Source organism: Colletotrichum higginsianum, chromosome 1 (assembly GCF_001672515.1).
Source record: "Colletotrichum higginsianum IMI 349063 chromosome 1, whole genome shotgun sequence".
Classification (NCBI taxonomy): domain Eukaryota; kingdom Fungi; phylum Ascomycota; class Sordariomycetes; order Glomerellales; family Glomerellaceae; genus Colletotrichum; species Colletotrichum higginsianum.
Genome location: NC_030954.1, coordinates 5,735,371 through 5,752,900, shown reverse-complemented (window position 1 = coordinate 5,752,900; position 17,530 = coordinate 5,735,371). Strand labels below are relative to the sequence as shown.

General features: G+C 54.0%; 5 protein-coding genes across 5 annotated transcripts; 3 read left to right on the top strand and 2 right to left on the bottom strand.

The window, feature by feature from the left end:
- Positions 1-9: 9 nt before the first annotated feature.
- On the bottom strand, positions 10-3,296 carry CH63R_01702 (Flavin containing amine oxidase; the record flags this gene model as incomplete). The annotated part of the gene is made up of 4 exons (XM_018296677.1): positions 10-1,064; positions 1,126-1,555; positions 1,710-2,153; positions 2,994-3,296. The coding sequence occupies 4 exons, from the start codon at positions 3,294-3,296 to the stop codon at positions 10-12; spliced, it is 2,232 nt and encodes a 743-aa protein (XP_018165039.1).
- Positions 3,297-6,423: 3,127 nt separating this feature from the next.
- CH63R_01701 (Cell surface protein) lies at positions 6,424-8,592 on the top strand (the record flags this gene model as incomplete). Its single annotated transcript, XM_018296676.1, has 1 exon — positions 6,424-8,592. One exon carries the CDS (start codon positions 6,424-6,426, stop codon positions 8,590-8,592), a length of 2,169 nt encoding a protein of 722 aa, XP_018165038.1.
- Positions 8,593-8,855: 263 nt separating this feature from the next.
- CH63R_01700 (Cytochrome p450 family protein) lies at positions 8,856-10,680 on the bottom strand (the record flags this gene model as incomplete). The annotated part of the gene is made up of 3 exons (XM_018296675.1): positions 8,856-9,076; positions 9,128-9,588; positions 9,668-10,680. 3 exons carry the CDS (start codon positions 10,678-10,680, stop codon positions 8,856-8,858), a joined length of 1,695 nt encoding a protein of 564 aa, XP_018165037.1.
- A 1,533-nt stretch (positions 10,681-12,213) lies between these two features.
- On the top strand, positions 12,214-14,111 carry CH63R_01699 (Mg2+ transporter; the record flags this gene model as incomplete). The annotated part of the gene is made up of 4 exons (XM_018296674.1): positions 12,214-12,941; positions 13,199-13,542; positions 13,611-13,774; positions 13,848-14,111. The coding sequence occupies 4 exons, from the start codon at positions 12,214-12,216 to the stop codon at positions 14,109-14,111; spliced, it is 1,500 nt and encodes a 499-aa protein (XP_018165036.1).
- Positions 14,112-15,258: 1,147 nt separating this feature from the next.
- On the top strand, positions 15,259-17,371 carry CH63R_01698 (Mg2+ transporter; the record flags this gene model as incomplete). Its single annotated transcript, XM_018296673.1, has 3 exons — positions 15,259-15,602; positions 15,826-16,905; positions 16,984-17,371. 3 exons carry the CDS (start codon positions 15,259-15,261, stop codon positions 17,369-17,371), a joined length of 1,812 nt encoding a protein of 603 aa, XP_018165035.1.
- Between the last annotated feature and the right edge of the window lie 159 nt (positions 17,372-17,530).

The window sequence follows — 17,530 nt, the reverse complement described above, 5'->3', positions numbered from 1 at the left end:
CCAACCTCATCAGCTGGTGTCATCGGACGGTGTCGCACCAGTTCCACTCACGATGCCGTTAGCAGCCAGGATGCGCGACGCCGCCGACTCTCCGCTCCAATATGCACCTGTCGTGGTCCCAAGAGCGACAAACGGTGCTGTGTGCTCTCCAGCAAACCAAACACCTCTTTCAGGCAAGCCTGATCTCATCACTCTGATGTCAAGGTCTAGATGGATCTCTCGGGACTCCTGCTTCTCCTGGCCTTCTTCGTACATGCCACCATTCCGTGCTGTCACCGTCACCGCCTCACTGACTTGGAAGTTGGTGTAAGAGCCGTTGCCGGCCAGGTCGTCGCCGTGCCAGTCCGTGGCAAGGATCGCGGTAGGAGTACAGTCCGCGTGCCCTGTCTGGTAGTTGGGCAGCCGACTGTAAAAGGGACGGAAGAAGCATTCCAAGGCGTCAAAGTACTTGGTGCCCGCAGGGTCGAGGTCCCGGATGAGCGACGACACGTACGCCGCGCAGGGGTCGTGCGTGTAGATGAGAACCGTCGGCTTCGCGTGGGACCCGAACACTGCGGCTGACGACAACGGAACCAGTTCGATCGACCAGTGCTGCTGCTTCTCCGGTACATACTCTGGGTGTAGGAAGTGGAAAAAGCTGGGAGAAGTAATACCCGTCTTCTCCCTTTGTGCCTCATTTCCTTCGACAGTGGAACATTGGTTTGAAACCGGGACATTGCTGGACGCCTGGATACGATCCCAAAAGGCGACTGGGAATGTGATGTAGACCTTCTCCAGGCTGCTGTAGGAAGCGTTTCCGACAGCCGTTTGCAGGCGCTGAGGCAACGGAGGGACGAAGGTGATGTGATCCTTTTTCAAACATCCCAAAGGAACCGCAACGACCACCTCGTCGAACTTGAAAACGGCATCGTCGGTCCTTACAAGAACGACTGGGTCCTCCATATCACTTCTCAAGTTTTCGATACTTCTGACCCTCGTTGAGAGGTGAATGTCGGCGTGCTCCAAGGCCGTTGCAGCCACGTGTTGTACGATGGGGCCATGGCTCTCCATGACATAGAGGTTTTCTGTTTAGGCATAATGCTTCAGTGTGTGTTCCCATCCCAAATAGATGGTCGTCGTTCTCACCGCCTTCAAGACACTCTTCGAGCCAAAACCACCTCAGGCTCTGTCGCTCCCAGGAATCGCCGATGAAGGACCCCCACATCTCAGCGAGGAGGAGGACCCGAGCCTGCTGGTCGTGCGACAAGGAGCTCGCGCTCAGTTTCTTTTTAAAGAAATCCTTAAGACTCAGATCTGAACGGATATCGAGGCACTCCTCGTTGCTGTACTTGAAAGCCTCGTCGATGAGAGACCAAACAGTCTCGAGCTCCTCGTCTGCAAGTGCCTTGGGCATGCTTATTCCGCTGGGCTCGAAGATCTGCATCGTGTCGTCTACAGCACACAAGGAGACGCCAACTTCTTGGGATATCTGCAGGACCGGGTTTTCTTCCGTTCCATGAATCCAGTTGGGGCCCCTAACGTGGTGGCAGTCAGTCAATATTGATCTCTGACCCAGCTGGCCGAGACTCACACGCACATGTCTACGACCTGGTTCAGTAACTCAACCACCCCCCTTTTGAACCACCCCCGCATTTGAACCACCTCATCCACCACATCAACACCAGCCTTGCCACTATTCCCATCGATTATTCCTCGGCCCTACCACCTACCCAGACGCAGCTTTCTGGCTCACTAGGTAATTCTGACCCGCTGGATTCATCTGCATCATCCTCCCTTTCACCTGCTTCAATCTGGGCCCTCTGTATGTCTCCTATATTAGCAAACTTGGTGTTAGGATCTAACTGGACCTTTTTTCTCCTACCCTGTTGTTGGCTGTTGATGTGGGCCTGTAATGCTTCATTCTGATGCTCCACAAAGGCGAGTCTATAGGCCTGGTTATCCCATCCCTTCTGGATCTTCCGAAATAGATGCCTTTGGGTATAGACGCTCTGGGACTCCTGCCTCAGCTGACTAAACAGCTGAAGCTGATGCTGAAGGTCAGCAGACTTTCGTGGTGTTGACCATAGGACTTCGGAAACAGCAGATTCCCATTGCTGACTGCTGCCTATATTGCCTGCTGATTGACTAGAGGATCCCTGACTGCCTGGTATATCCTTGGATACGAAGGAGTTGGATAGAGGTCGTGATAGACTAATAGGCCATAGTCCAGTGTGCTTCCAGCCACTCTTGATGATCTGGGCAGTAAGGGCATCCTTCCTTGCCCTCCTATAACAGTCAAGGAAGTTCCTTTTGCCTGCTATAGTTGAGTCATTCCATAGGGTAAGGTATCCAAGGTATTTCCTATAGGCAGCCTTTAGAGGTCGAAAGACTGACTGGTCTAGAGGTTGAAGGACGTGAGATGTATGTGCTGGCAGAAAGATGAGATAGATGTTATGCTGTATACACTGCCACATAAAGTCTGTGGTAGTATGGCTGTGATGTCCATCCAGGATAAGCAGTCTGGCCTCATCAGCTTGCCTAGGGGCAGTCTGGGGGATAAAGACCTTCTCCAGCCATTCTAGGGCAGTGGCATCAGTCGTCCAGCCATTATCTGTAGCTGTAAACTGCCATCCAGCATATCCAGAGAGATCTAGAGGAAACCACTGCTGCTGGACTGCCTTGCCCTTATATATAACAAGGGGAAGCAGAGACTGCCCATCAGCAGAGATGCATTCAATAAGGGATACCCATACTCGAGATCCAGGCTGTTTTTTCTGGATATGCCGAGTTTCTGAGGAGCCCAGGACCAGCCCATTAGTCCCTTTGCCCTCCATAATACCAGTCTCATCCATGTTCCATCTGTTGGATGGTTTAATGCCCTTGACTGCTGGCAGATCTAGACGATGGAACCATTCCTGGATTATATCAGCCTTGGCCCCATTTACACGTCTGGCATCTATTGCTCTGCTTCTCTGAGTGCCTATAGAGGGATTCCTGCGAAGGAATCTAGTCACCCACTTCCTCCCAAGTGGTTGAGGATCACCTAGGACACGCCTTGCTAGTTCTCTCAGTTGCTGATGAGTAGGACTAAAGCCTAGGGCAGCCTGAGTAGTGATCCAGTCACTAAGGAGGCTTTCCTGGGTCTGAGAGAGCTTCTGCTGGCCAGCAAAGGCAATATCCCTTGACTGGGTTCCTTGTATGCGATGGCGAAGGGTTGGATAGGGGATTCCCCAGGTCAATGCTGCCCTACGGATGCTGCATCCACCTGCAACATCCTCAAGGGCCTGTTGGACCTCATTTTCGGTATATTGCTTCATAGTATTAATGTAAAGGTATGCTGAAAAAACGGTATTGTTTGGAGTAGAATTGCAATTGTTGTGATGTTTTGGATTAGAGGGCTCTTATGGCTGTGGTGGGGTGAAGCTGTAGATGACGTGGTTCAAATGCGGGGGTGGTTCAAAAGGGGGGTGGTTGAGTTAACTTAGACTGGTGTATCTAGCGAGAATTCCTGTTAGCAAATGATGGAAGCCCTAACAGCCGGAGTCCTTTCCTCCATCTTACCCGGCCTCCAATTCTGTCTCGGGCCTCCAGGATTGTTACCCTCGCTCCTCGATCGATGAGTACTTCTGCACATCGCAGGCCGGCCAGGCCAGCGCCAATCACCCCGACATGCGGCGGCTTTTTCTCTTCCTTACGATCTCGAATGGCTGCCCTCGGCTGGAACGTCGCAAGAAGGTCTCGAGAACAATTGATGAAATCCGCTTTCATCCGCGACACGCTTCCTGCAGAGGAAAAGGCCGCGCTCGAGTGATTTCGTCCTTCCATCTTTACGCGAAGGCGGATCGCGATGATGTTTTTGGGAGGAAGAGGCAGCCTGATCCATCCACACTCTGTCCGTCTTACTGTTTAGAGGCACAGCAGAGAGAGAGAGAGAGAGAGCCTGATTTAATCGTGGTACTTGCTATCCACTGGGGCACGTCTATTCCTGCACAGCAAAATGTAGCAATGGAGAAGTGCTGACCGCTTTGGAGCTGCCAAAGATGAGAGCTGTCACATCCGTCCCCGTGACTAAACCACGGTGGGGTGCATGTGAGCATCTCGAACTGTTCGCTAACGCGCCTCGCTCAGCACAAAGTAGACTTGTTTCTGTGCCATTGGTGGGTTTTCTCGTAGACTCAACCTGGATTCGATCATAATAAGCAGCCACATGGCGCCAAGGCCGGACAACAGCAAGTAAGATTGACGGAATGCTGGATACGGTGTCCAGCGGTTCGAGGAACACGATACAGCAACACGATACGGCTACGGTTGAAATCCTCTGAATATAACCAAACGACACAATCATGATGGCAGACATAACGCCGTTCTAGGACCTTACACACAATGCCTCAAGCACTATTTCCATGTCCTTCAAGGCATGACTTCATCTCTTTTCACTCATGCCCTTACACAACTGATTCTTGAGAGCTCCTGTTCAAACGTAAGCAGTCTTCCTGGCCCAGATACACATCTTGATGCACTCTGCCTACTGGCTGACTGGATCTCCGACGTTGGTCACTGATATTCAGACGCTTGTGTTCTCATCTCATATGGGCCTGACTTACAATCTTGGTGGCATGAGTGACCACCTCGACATTCTAATCGTAAGAAAAACTCCATCTCGAGGTCAAGCTGCAGTTACTCGACAAACCCATAAAACGATATTCTTCAACATCAAGTTTTGACAGAACTATGCCTAAAATACATGCAGCCCTAGGTTATCAGAGCGTACCGTCAAGGGCCACAAGAACAGATTGATTCGCGCAATTGTAAACCACACTTGGCCGTTTCCACTTTCGGCTTCAGATAGATGTATTAGCCCATTTGATGCCACTGCGGCCCTTGGATCTCGACAAGTATGCATTGTCACACCTCGCCATAAGAGGAATATTCGTAAAGAACGTGCGCATCGACGTCTCGTTGAGATCAATCGCCCAATTCAGTCTTTAATCTCATCGACTTAGCGAAGCCAATTGCGGGTTTGCAAGTGGAGGCGGTTGGGGGCAGCTTTACAAAGTGTCAGGGGTCACCGGATAATGTTGGAGTAAAAGATCAATTGGTGGTCTTTGTGTAAGTCTTATTTGCTTCATTACTGGAAAGCCAAACTGCGGAAATATACTCATACAAGACCCCTCAAGAGTCAGTCTGCATAGTTAAAGTCGGTGTGTGACGGGGAACCTGGACCGCGTGTTTGGCGGGAAACAGGGCCGTTCCCAATGGATGACTGCTAGGAAACCATCAAGAATTGGCAGCATCGGAAACAATACGGCATTGGGTACCGAGACAACTACGGTTCTTAGTGAGAATGTCGTGCTCGAACCAGGCAGGTCAAGATAGCCCCAATGTTTCAACGTCCCGATGATGTAGTTAGCTTGCTATGCATGTATGTAGTAGGGTAGACTACTTACCAAGCAGTGAGTTGGTTAAATAATCGCGTCGTCATTGTGAGATGTGTGACTTGCGTCTGCACAGGCACAAATGCCGGGGAGGGATGCTATTCTTATCCCGCCGGCTTTCGGGGCGCCTCAGGAACAATTACAAACTGCCAGTCGCCGGACCTGGATCGTTGGTAGCCCCTGTAGCCAGATGATCGATCCCGTTTTCATCAGGGCGCACCCATATTACACACATACACACATACACACATACATACATACCTACCCGCGACTGCGTGGACAACGCCACAGATGAGAGTGCAGACGGAGAGCCGCAGTGGCGCATCGGTCGCCAGTCAAACCTGTATTCTCCATTATATTCCCCCGGGGGCAACGTAACCGTGTGGCGGGTGTTTGTCGCGGCGCCCCTCTCTAATGACGACTGCCAATGGACGAGCATCCCCAACGGTGGAGAGGACGGGTTTTTCCCTGTTTTCCATTGTCTAGGGGGACCGCCCATCATCGGATCCGTGTGCCGGAGCGTCCAAGACCGCAGACAAGCTTCTCGCTGTGGGAGCGGATGTTGCTCGCTCACGCATCCCCGCAATTCACGTCATGAATCCCTCCCTCGCCGTCATGGAGGTGCCTTTTCGAAGTCTTGGGGGTTGGTTGTCCGTCAACGGGCACTCCACATGAGCTCATAGCAGCTCAGGTTTGGTCTCCAGACACGGGCTGGCGAGACAAGTTGGTCTGGACCAGCCAGCTTTGAGAATGTGACATCACGTTGAAAGTTGCATCAGAACGGGGTGAGCTGCGCATCGAGCAAAGAGTATTTGATGCTCTGGATTCCTCGGCTCAACAGAAAGGTATGATCAGATAACAATACAATTTCATACCAACATCAGACAACAAGCCTGCTTTGATACCCCCCCCATAACACACATTCACGCACAAACAAAACTGCCGTTTAATACCCCATTTCTTCAAAACAGAACCCGACACACAACATCACCAACAAACAGTAATCATCATGGGTTTGGGAACAAAGATTAAGAACGCCCTCCACAGCGACGACCACCCGAGTCAGTACCAGGGTGAGCAACCCCCCGGAGCATTCCCTTCGGATTCAGCCACCTCCGCAAACACCAAGCACAACACCCCCGGCACTACGGGCACCACCGGCACCCACACCACCGGAGGCTACTCCGGAGGCACCACAGGCACAAGCCGTACCTCCGGCACGCATACCGGCACTCACTCCGGCCCCCACACCACCAGCAACACCACAACGGGTTACGACGATCCCGATGGCGTCCACGGACCTCACGGAAAGAAAACCCTGAACAAGGCCGATCCTCGCGTCGACTCTGACCGCGATCACCGTGGCGCCCCCGGCTCTGGTCTGACCGGCAACAACACTACCCACGGCACAACGACAGGCTCTGGTTTGACTGGTAGCAACACTACCCATGGCACTCATGGCACCCACGGAACGACGTCGGGCTCAGGCCTGACGGGTAACAGCCCCTACTCGAGCAACGTCGCTACCGGGTATGATGATCCTGACGGCGTTCACGGTCCCCATGGCGGTCGTGCAGCCAACAAGGTTGACCCGCGTGTGGATTCTGACCGCGACCATCGTGGCGCCCCCGGCTCCGGTCTGACTGGGAACAACACCACCCATGGCACACGCGGCACTCACGGCACAACCATGGGCTCCGGCGTCACTGGCAGCAACAACCCCTACTCGAGCAATGTCGCCACTGGGTATGATGATCCTGACGGCGTCCACGGTCCCCATGGCGGTCGTGCAGCCAACAAGGTTGACCCGCGCGTGGACTCTGATCGCGACCACCGTGGTGCTCCCGGCTCCGGCCTGACCGGCAGCAACAACTACGGCACCGGCACCGGCCACTCCGGAGGAGGTCTTTCCAGCAACCCCCATGGCGGAGCTACCAGTGGCATCGCTGGCAACCGCACCACCGGATATGACGATCCCGATGGTGTTCACGGCCCCCATTCTGGACGTGCGGCCAACAAGATCGACCCCCGCGTTGACTCCGACCGCGATCACCGCGGCGCTCCCGGCACCCATCGTACCACCGACTCTGGCGTCGACGTAGGCCACAACAAGCCCTATCCTGGGGACAACCTTCGCAACACCCAGGAGCCGCCGTACTGGGGCGATGTCGGCCGTGACGGTCAACCCGTCACCGGCACCCACGGCACTCTCAACAAGGACCTACCTCTGCGCCCGAACGAGTCTGGTATCGGCCGGGGAGGTCCCCAGGCCGTCGGTGGTGGTACTTACAACGCCTCCGCCACCCACCACCACGACCCCGCCTCCAGCGTCGACCGCTCCATGGAGGGACGTGACTTTACCCACCCTCACCAGACCGGAAACGCCGGCGTCGGCGGTGCTGGCAGCGACCCGTACAGCGGCGTCCACAACGCTGCCCACAACCCGCAAGCAGCTCTCGCCGGCGGAAGCACATCCGACCCCTACGACACCCGCATGAGAGACAGAGACATGGGCCGTGACCGTTCCGGCCACGGCGCCGCTGGTGCGGGCATCGGTGCCGGCGTCGGCGCCGGTGCCGCCATGGCTGCCGGCCAGGCTGCTCACAGACACCACCGCGATGACATGCACGAGGCCGGCTACGGCTCGGGCACTTCTGGTGCTGGCGGCCTAAACTCCAACTCTGGTGTTACAGGTAACTCTGGTGTTACAGGTAACTCTGGTGTTACAGGTAACTCTGGTGGTGTTGGTGGCATCCACTCCAACTCGGGCATCGGCCACAACACGCCCGGCTCTCACGGCATCTCCAACTCGCGCGGCGGTGTCGACGACTACTCGCGCTCCAGCCTCAGCGGCAACGAGCCCGGCGTGCCCAAGACGAGCATGCTCGACCCCTACAACGAGTCTTCCACCACCTCGGGTGTCCGCAGCAACGTCGCCGGCGGCAAGGGCGGCCACTACGGCGGGCGCAGCGGGTCTCCCCCCTTCAACCAAGGTATGCACTCTTCCAACGTCGATCCCGTCCCCGGCACCACCGGCCTGGGATCCAGCAGTATGGGCCCTGACCACTATGGCCCAGGACACGAAGGAGCCAAGGTCTTCCATACCTGCGCCCGCTGCGGCGAGGACAACGACATTAGCAGATATTTCAAGAAGGATGCCGTCTACCGCATGGGTTAAGGGATGAGTTTAAAAGCGAATCGGTTGTTGTTTATATACCACGTTGTGTATTGTAGTCATAACGATCATGATATAATGATATTATTACTTCAAAACAGGTTGTCTTACAACACTGCTAGCAGTTTGTGACTGCAATGATTGCAAGGGCCAAAACAACAAATCCTTCAAAATACGTTACACATGAAACGAAGCTACCATTCATATTTATCTTGTGGACCAGGTCCACGGTGTTCAAGGCGCCAAAAACTGCTTGGACCGGCCCATCACCAGAGCCTCCTCCATCTCAGTCTTGCGTCTCTGTCTGGGGGGACCGCTCCAGCCCCGACATAGGCCTTATCATTCATCGGTGGACGGTCCGAATCCGACCCATTAGGTTTGACCCAATCCTCGAACTCGATATCGAACCGTGACACAATCATGGCGACAGCCAACATGATCTCCTGCTTGGCAAAATTTCGCCCTGGACACATGGAAACACCACCTCCTGAGGAACACATCAGTCTTGTCTTCGTATTCGTTCGACACTGGGACTCACCGTATGGAAAGAAATCACTGGGTCGTCCGGCCATGGTGAACTCTCTCACTTTGCGCACATGGCCCGTCTCGTCTTCTTTCTCGACGTATCTGACGTGACGCTCGGCCCAGAACTCGGACGCGGGATGGTCCTCAACACCCCAAACAGCTTCGTCGAGATGCCCGATTTGTGTCGGCGCCTGCACCAGAGACCCCTTTCTCAATAGATACCCGTCGAGCTCCATGGGCTCCAGCACTTCGCGCGTGATGTTAATAGAGACGTGCATTCGCAAAGTTTCGACGTAAATCGACTGTAGCAGCGGCAGAGTCACAAGCTTCGGCACGTCGAACGTGGGCCTGCCGTTGTCGAGATCCTTGACAAGTGCTTCCTGTAACTCTTCCCTAACTCTTTGGAGAAGAGCTGCGTCCTTGACGACCTCCATGACCGCCCATGCGGTTTGTGGGACGGAGTTCGAGTTGATCCTAAGAGTCGTGTCAGTTGGACATATGGTCATGCCAGAGAGTTACTGGTTCAAGTCCCTCCACGTCGATTGTCACTGACCCAGAGATGCTTCCAATGTACATGCCGGCCCGCGTCTGCATCGAGAACCCCTTCTCCTTCCAGTACTTTGTGTGCTCGCGTTGAAGCCTCGAGCCAAAGATTGGTTCCCAGTCGGCGTCGGCGTCTGGGCCATTCCAGTCGAATTTCGACCAGGCGTTTGTGAGGAACTCCTTCATCATCGCCAGCGCCTTTTGCTGAATCTGCTTCGGCCTTGGGTTGTACCACGACGGCAAGCCGTACATGAGCTGCATCGCAATGGTATCGAACTCCCAGAGGATATCCACAAATTCCGGATGGTCCTCTATGAGCTTGCGTCCCGCAAGAGAGACCGTGGCAGCCTCGGCCATGTCTTTCTTGAGGTACTTGAACACTTGCACCGTTTCCCACGCCCCGAGCGGTTGCTGGTCGAGTTTGCCTCCGAAGAAAGTGATGAACGACTTGGCCAGACGAGCCGTCGCCTCTGCTTGGAACAGATGCTGATGGAAGAGGTGATGCAGCCCGACCCAGTACCTCTCGTGCTCGGGCACAGCCTCCGTTCCCGGTGCCGGAATCCTCAGGCGGCCCGATCGATCGTTCTGCAGCTTTGGGACGTCCTCTTTCGTCATGTCTTGAACTCGATCGTTTACCATGAGGATGAACTTGTCGGAGCTGAGGCTGTTGGTGGCGCTGTTTCGAAAGAGCTTCTGGACATTGTGAGAGCCGGCGACCAGGTACACAGTATCGGCGCCGAGGTTGAACTTGACAATGCTGCTCCTCTTCAGCGCTTCGCTAGCCCTCTCAAGGAATCGGCCATTGTCGGTGATGTATTGATACGTGTTTGAGATGTAAGGAATGAGGCCAGGCAAACTTGGAGGCTCATTTTCTCGCCGCCGGAGAATGTGACGGAGCAAGATGACGCTCAAGAGGGGTAGGATGATCCATGTGATGATGCGTGATATTCCCTGCCATGCCAGCGACTGGTAAAGTCCAAACGAGGAACCTATCGTACTATTCGAAGCGTTGGCTGATTCCATTGCAGGCCAACAACGCACAAGTCCGATGCTGTAGCCACGTTTGTCTATTGATGGTATGTAGATCGAGAAGCATGGCGTTGCTGATGAGGGGTAGGAAGAGCCGTGTTGTCTTTGAGCTGACATATGCACCATTTCATCGTCCAATGTTGTCTCAGCCCGCGGATCCCGCCTCGCTATGCCGTTCACTATGAGCCTGGCCACACACGGCACATCCCCGTGCATATGTGTGTGCCAGCGGCGAGATCATTTCGTGTTTGAACTTCGTCGCCCGCGCCACTCAGGAGGAAGCGAGTGCTTGCTTTGCCGGTCAAAGAATGGGTGGGTCAAAGAATGGGTGGGAGATTTTGACTAAACGACTACAAGAATTGTCTTGGTCTATCGATTGATACCAAGTATATGCCTAAGTAGAGAGTAATGTGATGTTCAGTGCCTGCTGTATCAATTAATGTATTTCCTATTGGGCTCTTGTAAGTTCTTTTTCAGCGTCTGTAATGCAGCGAAAATGCAACATCCGTGACGCTATGGGATAGGCAGCCGAAGCTAACGATCTGGTAAATCTTCCCCTTCGATATCCAACTTAATCGATCGGCATCCTGTGTGATTTAAATTGATGGTTTTGCTACAATCAAGGCTGGAAGTGACGCCAAGGGACACTAGTCGGTACCATCATGTCCAAAAACAACAGCTGATGAACTGAAGTTTTTTTCGTTTAGGTCTGTAACCACTTTGGGACTTTTTAGCGTTTTCTTTCGGATACAATTATGCTGCCATTGACCTATTTCACCAGCACGATGAACGGGAAGATTCGTGTCGATGGCCCCTGGATGAGATATCGAGGTCGGCGAACGGTTTCTTGTCTAGCCCCCCAGAAATATCTACTTACTCCTTGAGGTCGTAATATCACGGCCGAGAGGTGAAGTGCCAGGATGGCATACCAAATGTTCGGCTCTAGGTCGGGTGGCTCGGTGGTGATAAAGTCATTCTTTACAGCATCCGCCATAAATGTCGAGTACCTTTCCGATGTCCATCGGAATCAACGACAGTCTCTGCGCCAACTGAAAGCCGAAGCAACTGCAAATAGATCAAGAGCACTCGTCTCATGCTTGAAGTCTACGAACCTCTCATTGACCTCCCTGTCTTGCAACTCCGGCATGGCTCAGCAGAGTATTTGGGCGTGCCATGTATTACTCATGCAAACCTGCGGCGCAGTATGTCAGCTGCATCATGGTGCATACAACCCCTGACGAGCTGAGCTTTTAGTGAGACAGCTCCGCGATATATTGAAGGCAAGGCTCTGCATCATCGTCCTTTTCTTGCACCATTGACACTAAATCCCTCAACCCAACAATTCTTACCTTTGGCGACGGCCGTCACAAAGGTGGAAAGATTCCCGTGACTCTGGCCCAACCAAGCCTTTACACAGCCCACCCTGACTACAGGCAAAAGCGGTTGCTAAACCCAACTAAGCCAGTCTGCCTTCATTCTGGCAAGTAGCACGGCGGGGCTCCTCGAGAGTGTGTTGCAGCGCCCAGCATGCCGAAGAAGCGCAAACAAATCCGGTTCGAAGAGGGCGACGACGATGATTGGTCGGGCTCGTCGTCGAGCTCGTCGAGATCCAGTGTCGCTTCCTTTCATCGGGACTCTTACCCCAAAAAGGGACGGACACGCATTCCAGCGAGGCTGGTCTCGAAGCGGGCTTTGGTCGATTTGGGATACCCTTTCGTCGAGGAGGGCGCTGCGGTTGTTCTGCTTGTGGCACTTGACGAGCGCCTCATTGACGAGGTTCTGAAGCTGAGCGAAGAGTATCGCAGGTCGGACCAAGAATTCTTTGGGGGCAGAGACGGGCGGGACTCCGAAAACCAGAGCAGGGATCGTGGCTTTGACTGGGTCAACATCGAAACACCCGAGACGGTAGATCCGCTGCCAAATTCAGGCTATGATGAAGCATCGGAATCTGACTCGGATTTACTGTCAAACGACACGGATACTGATGAAATCGAAGGCCCAGTCGCATATTCCGGAGTTCTTGGCCTCAACACGACAAAGGTGTTTGGGGAGAACGACGGTGATTTTACCGCTGGCAAGTTCCCGGCCTGGAACCAGGAGAGATCGGAACTCATCAATGGCACTACGAATCTGTTCTTGGTTCATGCGGCCGAGTTCTACATGGATCGGGCTGGAAAGCACCGAATAACTCTGGTTTGCCCCAACAGACCCGAGAACCATTACAGTGACCCATCGCTGGTTCGGATGAGATGGCTGTGAGTAAACAGGAACAACAATCCGGCAAAACAGGGCATATCGGCACAACACTGATCAAAACTTCTAGTCACGTACAGGCACAGCCGTTGAACATCGCGACTCTCGAGGCAAGTCTTCAGAAACGCAAAGCGCCAAGACGACCCCGACATCGGTGACTGACTATGACAAAACTAAAGAGTCTTGTGGCAGACTGCCCTTACATATCCCCACCACTGAAAGTAGTTGCCTTGACAGTACTCAAAGAAGTCACATCAAGGTGTGTCCGGCCTTCAGAGGCCGGGTCTTACATTGAGCCCGGTTCAGCCGTGCAATACGTAGGAAGGTACAACAGGTCTCTTGGAAGCTATCCGGGCGATGAGATTGCAGACACAGAACCAGTGGTGTTTTTGTCGGCGCCTTACCTTGTTCTCACAGACAAGTTGCCTCGAAAGAGACACTACGGGAACCATCATACGAGAACTCTATTGGAAGTTCTTTACGGCTACGATGGCGGGACATTCGAAGGGAATGACGTTGGAGGCAAAAGTGTGCAGGACGGGGGGTCCAAGAGCTTGGAGACGCTGCAAGTGCCTCAACTTTGGTCCCTGACAATCGGTGCAGGTGAGTGATATGCCGTGGTTCCGTCTAGCTCAAGTTGGGAAACGGGGCTATTTCTAACAAGAAGATAGAGCTAATCATCACCTGCTCCGAGATGTCTTCGGAAGAGATAGGGCGAGACTTGATCACCATTGAAGGAAAAGAATCCAGGGCTGGGGTGTACACCATCAGGCTTATTGACGAAAGGGATACATGCCGCTACCACATCGTCATTAAGAAAGATTGCAAATACGTCGTAAGTGAACTTCGGCTTTTCTCGACCCACCACTTCTTCTCAGACTTGAGCAAGCTAATACCGTGTCATCCAGGATTTCCTAAGGCACGCTGTGTCTCTTGTGCGGAAAGGCCGTTCAAGCTCGATGGCCTACGTTTTGGTGAGCGATTCGGGGGTGCCGATAACTCCAGACAAATGGCTCTATCTGCTTACAGAAGGGTTCATCGAAGACCACGTCTTTTGCCTCCGATCAAAAGACGCAGCTCGTCAGATACCCGATGACGACATCCGCGCATTGTCTGCCCGGCTTACCGCGGGGAGCCGCAGCAGCCTCGGGACATACTCGCGTCGAAGGTAAGACTGGATGGCATCCATGATGTGTGAACGAGCTTAACAGTTGCGTAGCTCTTTCCGGTCTGATTTGAGACGCTCCGATCACAATATGCAAATGGTTGTGCATCCTCGCATGTGGGAGTATGGCGCCGGCTCCCAACTGCCGGAGTCGGAAGACGGCTTGGCATCCGACAATGATGCGGACATTGACACGTTGACCTTGTCTTATACCTCACGCTCGAACGAGGATGGGGCTGAAGACTCGTCTTATGACGGGATCGTTGACCTGACCTCGTCTGCTTCAGAGACAAGCCTCGGGTTGAGAAGATCACAGACATTTGGGTCTCTTCGATCAGATAGTCATGTTCCAGAACTCTTCGACATGGATCGACACACGGGTTTTAGACGCCAACGGGATGCTCCGGTATACACGGTCGAGGCACTGCCTTTACTTGCCCTTTACTTACCAGACTGTGTTACAGAACGAACGTCCATATTCATTATCTCACGACTCGTATTCGGGTGGTAGAGCTGAACAGCGATTTGTTCTCCGACGTCGCGAAACAGCTCTCTCGACCGACAGTAGAACGACCGATCCAGAGGCTATACCCTCGTGGCCTGGGAATTACTCTCCGAGGCAGAGCTGGAACCGTTCAAGGGCATCGTCATTCACATATGCTTACAGTTCACCGCTGGACCCAGTACGAATTCCGAGTCCAGTGGACCCTTCTGAGCCTCTCGAGACAGGACCAAGGAAGGCGGCATCACTCCGAAACTCGGGCCTCGGATCATTGCCAGGCGCAGCATCAACTAGTCGTCTCGAGGCAGATACTCTACCCCCTTTCGACATACCATATGGAAGTTTTGTTCCGTTCCTCGCATGGAGACTGACTTGGGGGGATGACAAGCGGACAAGAGCCGATATTGACAGGACGCTCTTCCAACTGTTAAGCAACCTCAATGCCGGCCTCGAAGGAGATAGAACGGGCAAGTGGTACAAGACGGCATTTGAATGCACTCAAAATGAGTTGACAGAGAGATTCGTTTGCCTTGTAGAATCCACGTCCTCGTTTCCTCCTCGGCATCAGGGGAATCGGGAGTCTGGTGGCTCGACAGCAAACTCCTCGACATACCACTTTGCGGCTCAGGGGTCTCACCCACGCGATCCCAACATGCCGGAACTTCCTCATGTCGGAGATGATCCTGAAGGAGTCGAACCGCGCGCGTCACATTTGTTCGGGTCCACCGATGTTGAAAGCACAGACGATGGCCTACTCAACGGCGGAGGCGAATCTACGGACCCTCTCGAAGGCAGATCATCAGCCGGGGGAACCAGACGGCAGAGCTACGACAGCATTTCTCTCAACAACCCTACGACGGTGCTTGATCGTATGCTCCTCGGACAAATCACCGAGATCTCCCGGGCGGCTTTCGGAGCGTTCCTCCCGAGCGAAGGGGGCTTTGTGGCCCACGCAGTGTGCAAGCGGTTCTGGGGCTCGGTTGATTCGATTCTTGAGTGCGAGAGTTTTCATTGTATCCCTCGCTTCTTGGACCCAGGCCAAACTGCTAACTCGTTGTTCTCGGTAGCAAATCTCTTGGTCATTGGACGCGCAAGTCGAGACAGAGAAACGGTCTTGGACAGTGTCCCGGTCAGCTCCGCGCTCGCTGGCGCAGCAAGTGACACCGCAAGGTCCAGAAGAGAACGGTTGCTCGAGATGCAGTGACTGTCACAAGGGTAGGACTTACGAATCGGCGCGCGATGCCCTGGATCACTGGCACGACAGCCACGCGCAGACGCCGTGTTCATGGCCAACAAGGCCAGACAGACCATTCGATGATCCCTGCTTCGCTTGGATCTGCCGAACGAAGGGGCCGGGGACGGAGCCGGAAGACGGCCGGCGGAGTCCCATGAGAAACTCGGTGGTCTCCAGCGCCGAGGTTTTTTACGCCAAAGTCAAAGCCATAGTCGATCAAACAGAGGAGTTGCACAAGCTGGTGACCAGTGCCGCCGCGCCGGACGACCCGTACAACCCCGACGATCCGAGACCCCATCTACCAAGTAGCCTAGTCAACGCCTTCGAGGGGCTGATCAGCATGTACGTCCTCAAGGCCAAGGAGCTATCGTGGATGAACAGGTTCACTGCCAAGATTGCGTCATCGTACAGTCAGAACGCGGAGCGCCGGTTGGACCGTCTGAGAGAAGCTGGCGATTTCACGTCCGGACGAGTTCGCGAACACCTCATCAGGGCCAAGGAAGACATCATCATGCTGGGTACCACCAAGGGGGACTCGGAGAGAATCATCATCGCCCCGATCGGCCCGGAGTTCCTGGCAGCGTCCTTGATAAGCAGCCTGCAGAACATCGTACCCGTGCTAGGCACCGAGAAGAAACTGGATCTGATCAACCACTACCGCAGCCAAACTGCCAGGCTGTGGTTCAGCACCAACAGGAGGCCCAACCGGAAGGCATTCGTCGAGATACACGCTCTCGAGGAGGAGCTAGAGGCCCTGCGGACCGTGGTGGCATCTCAACAGTACCTGCTGAGGTCTTACCAGAAGCTCTACTCGCCCCTTTCGTTCCGAACCCGGACGACGGACCGGCTGTACTACAAAGAACGCAAGGCCTCGTTCAGGCTGGAGAACAGGTGCATACGCAGGCAGCAGCGCCGGCTCGCCGAGCGGGACAAGGCGTTATCGATCCTGCAACTAAGGGCCAGAACGTTGAGAGACGAAACGAAACAGAGGATCGAGATACTTGACGAGGGTCATGGGAAGGCGATCCGAGTGTTCACCATCGTCACTCTTTTCTTTCTACCTCTGTAAGGAGCTGACATTCCCCCATTCCGCTATTCCAGCTCTGCCACTGACACCCCGGACCCCTTTTTTCCCCTTGCCAGATCATTCGTCACAAGTTTCTTCGGGATGAACACCACCGACATCAGGGACATCGACCGGGACCAAAAAGTCTTTTGGACCTCGGCGCTGCCCGTGACGCTGGGTGTGCTGGGACTCGCATTTGTCTACGGCTACAAGTGGGATTTGGTTCTCGCATGGGTGTCCAAGGGTTTCACATCTCCCAGCACGAGAGGGCCGTCTTACACACCTCAAGACGTGGAGAAGAACACTTGGATGACGGCTTCGGACCCAAGAGGCTCCGGTCTGCCATCCCATCATGAGAGGGCAAGTATCGCTGGTTGGAAGGAAAGGGTATCGTTTCGTTCTCGGAGGTCGGCGAGGGGTCGCGTTCCGAGGAAGCAAACCGACGATAGTCTGTTCCGCCCTTAGCTGCCGCCAAAGGTTCGAACTTGCAAGGGGATGTATGTAACACGCAGTTATAAGTCGTTTCAGTACTTGCTCGCAGTCCTATGCTTTCTCATGTCTGCAAACGCTTACTTGCCGCCAACATCACATTACGAAAAGCAGAAACGAGGTGGGCGACATTAG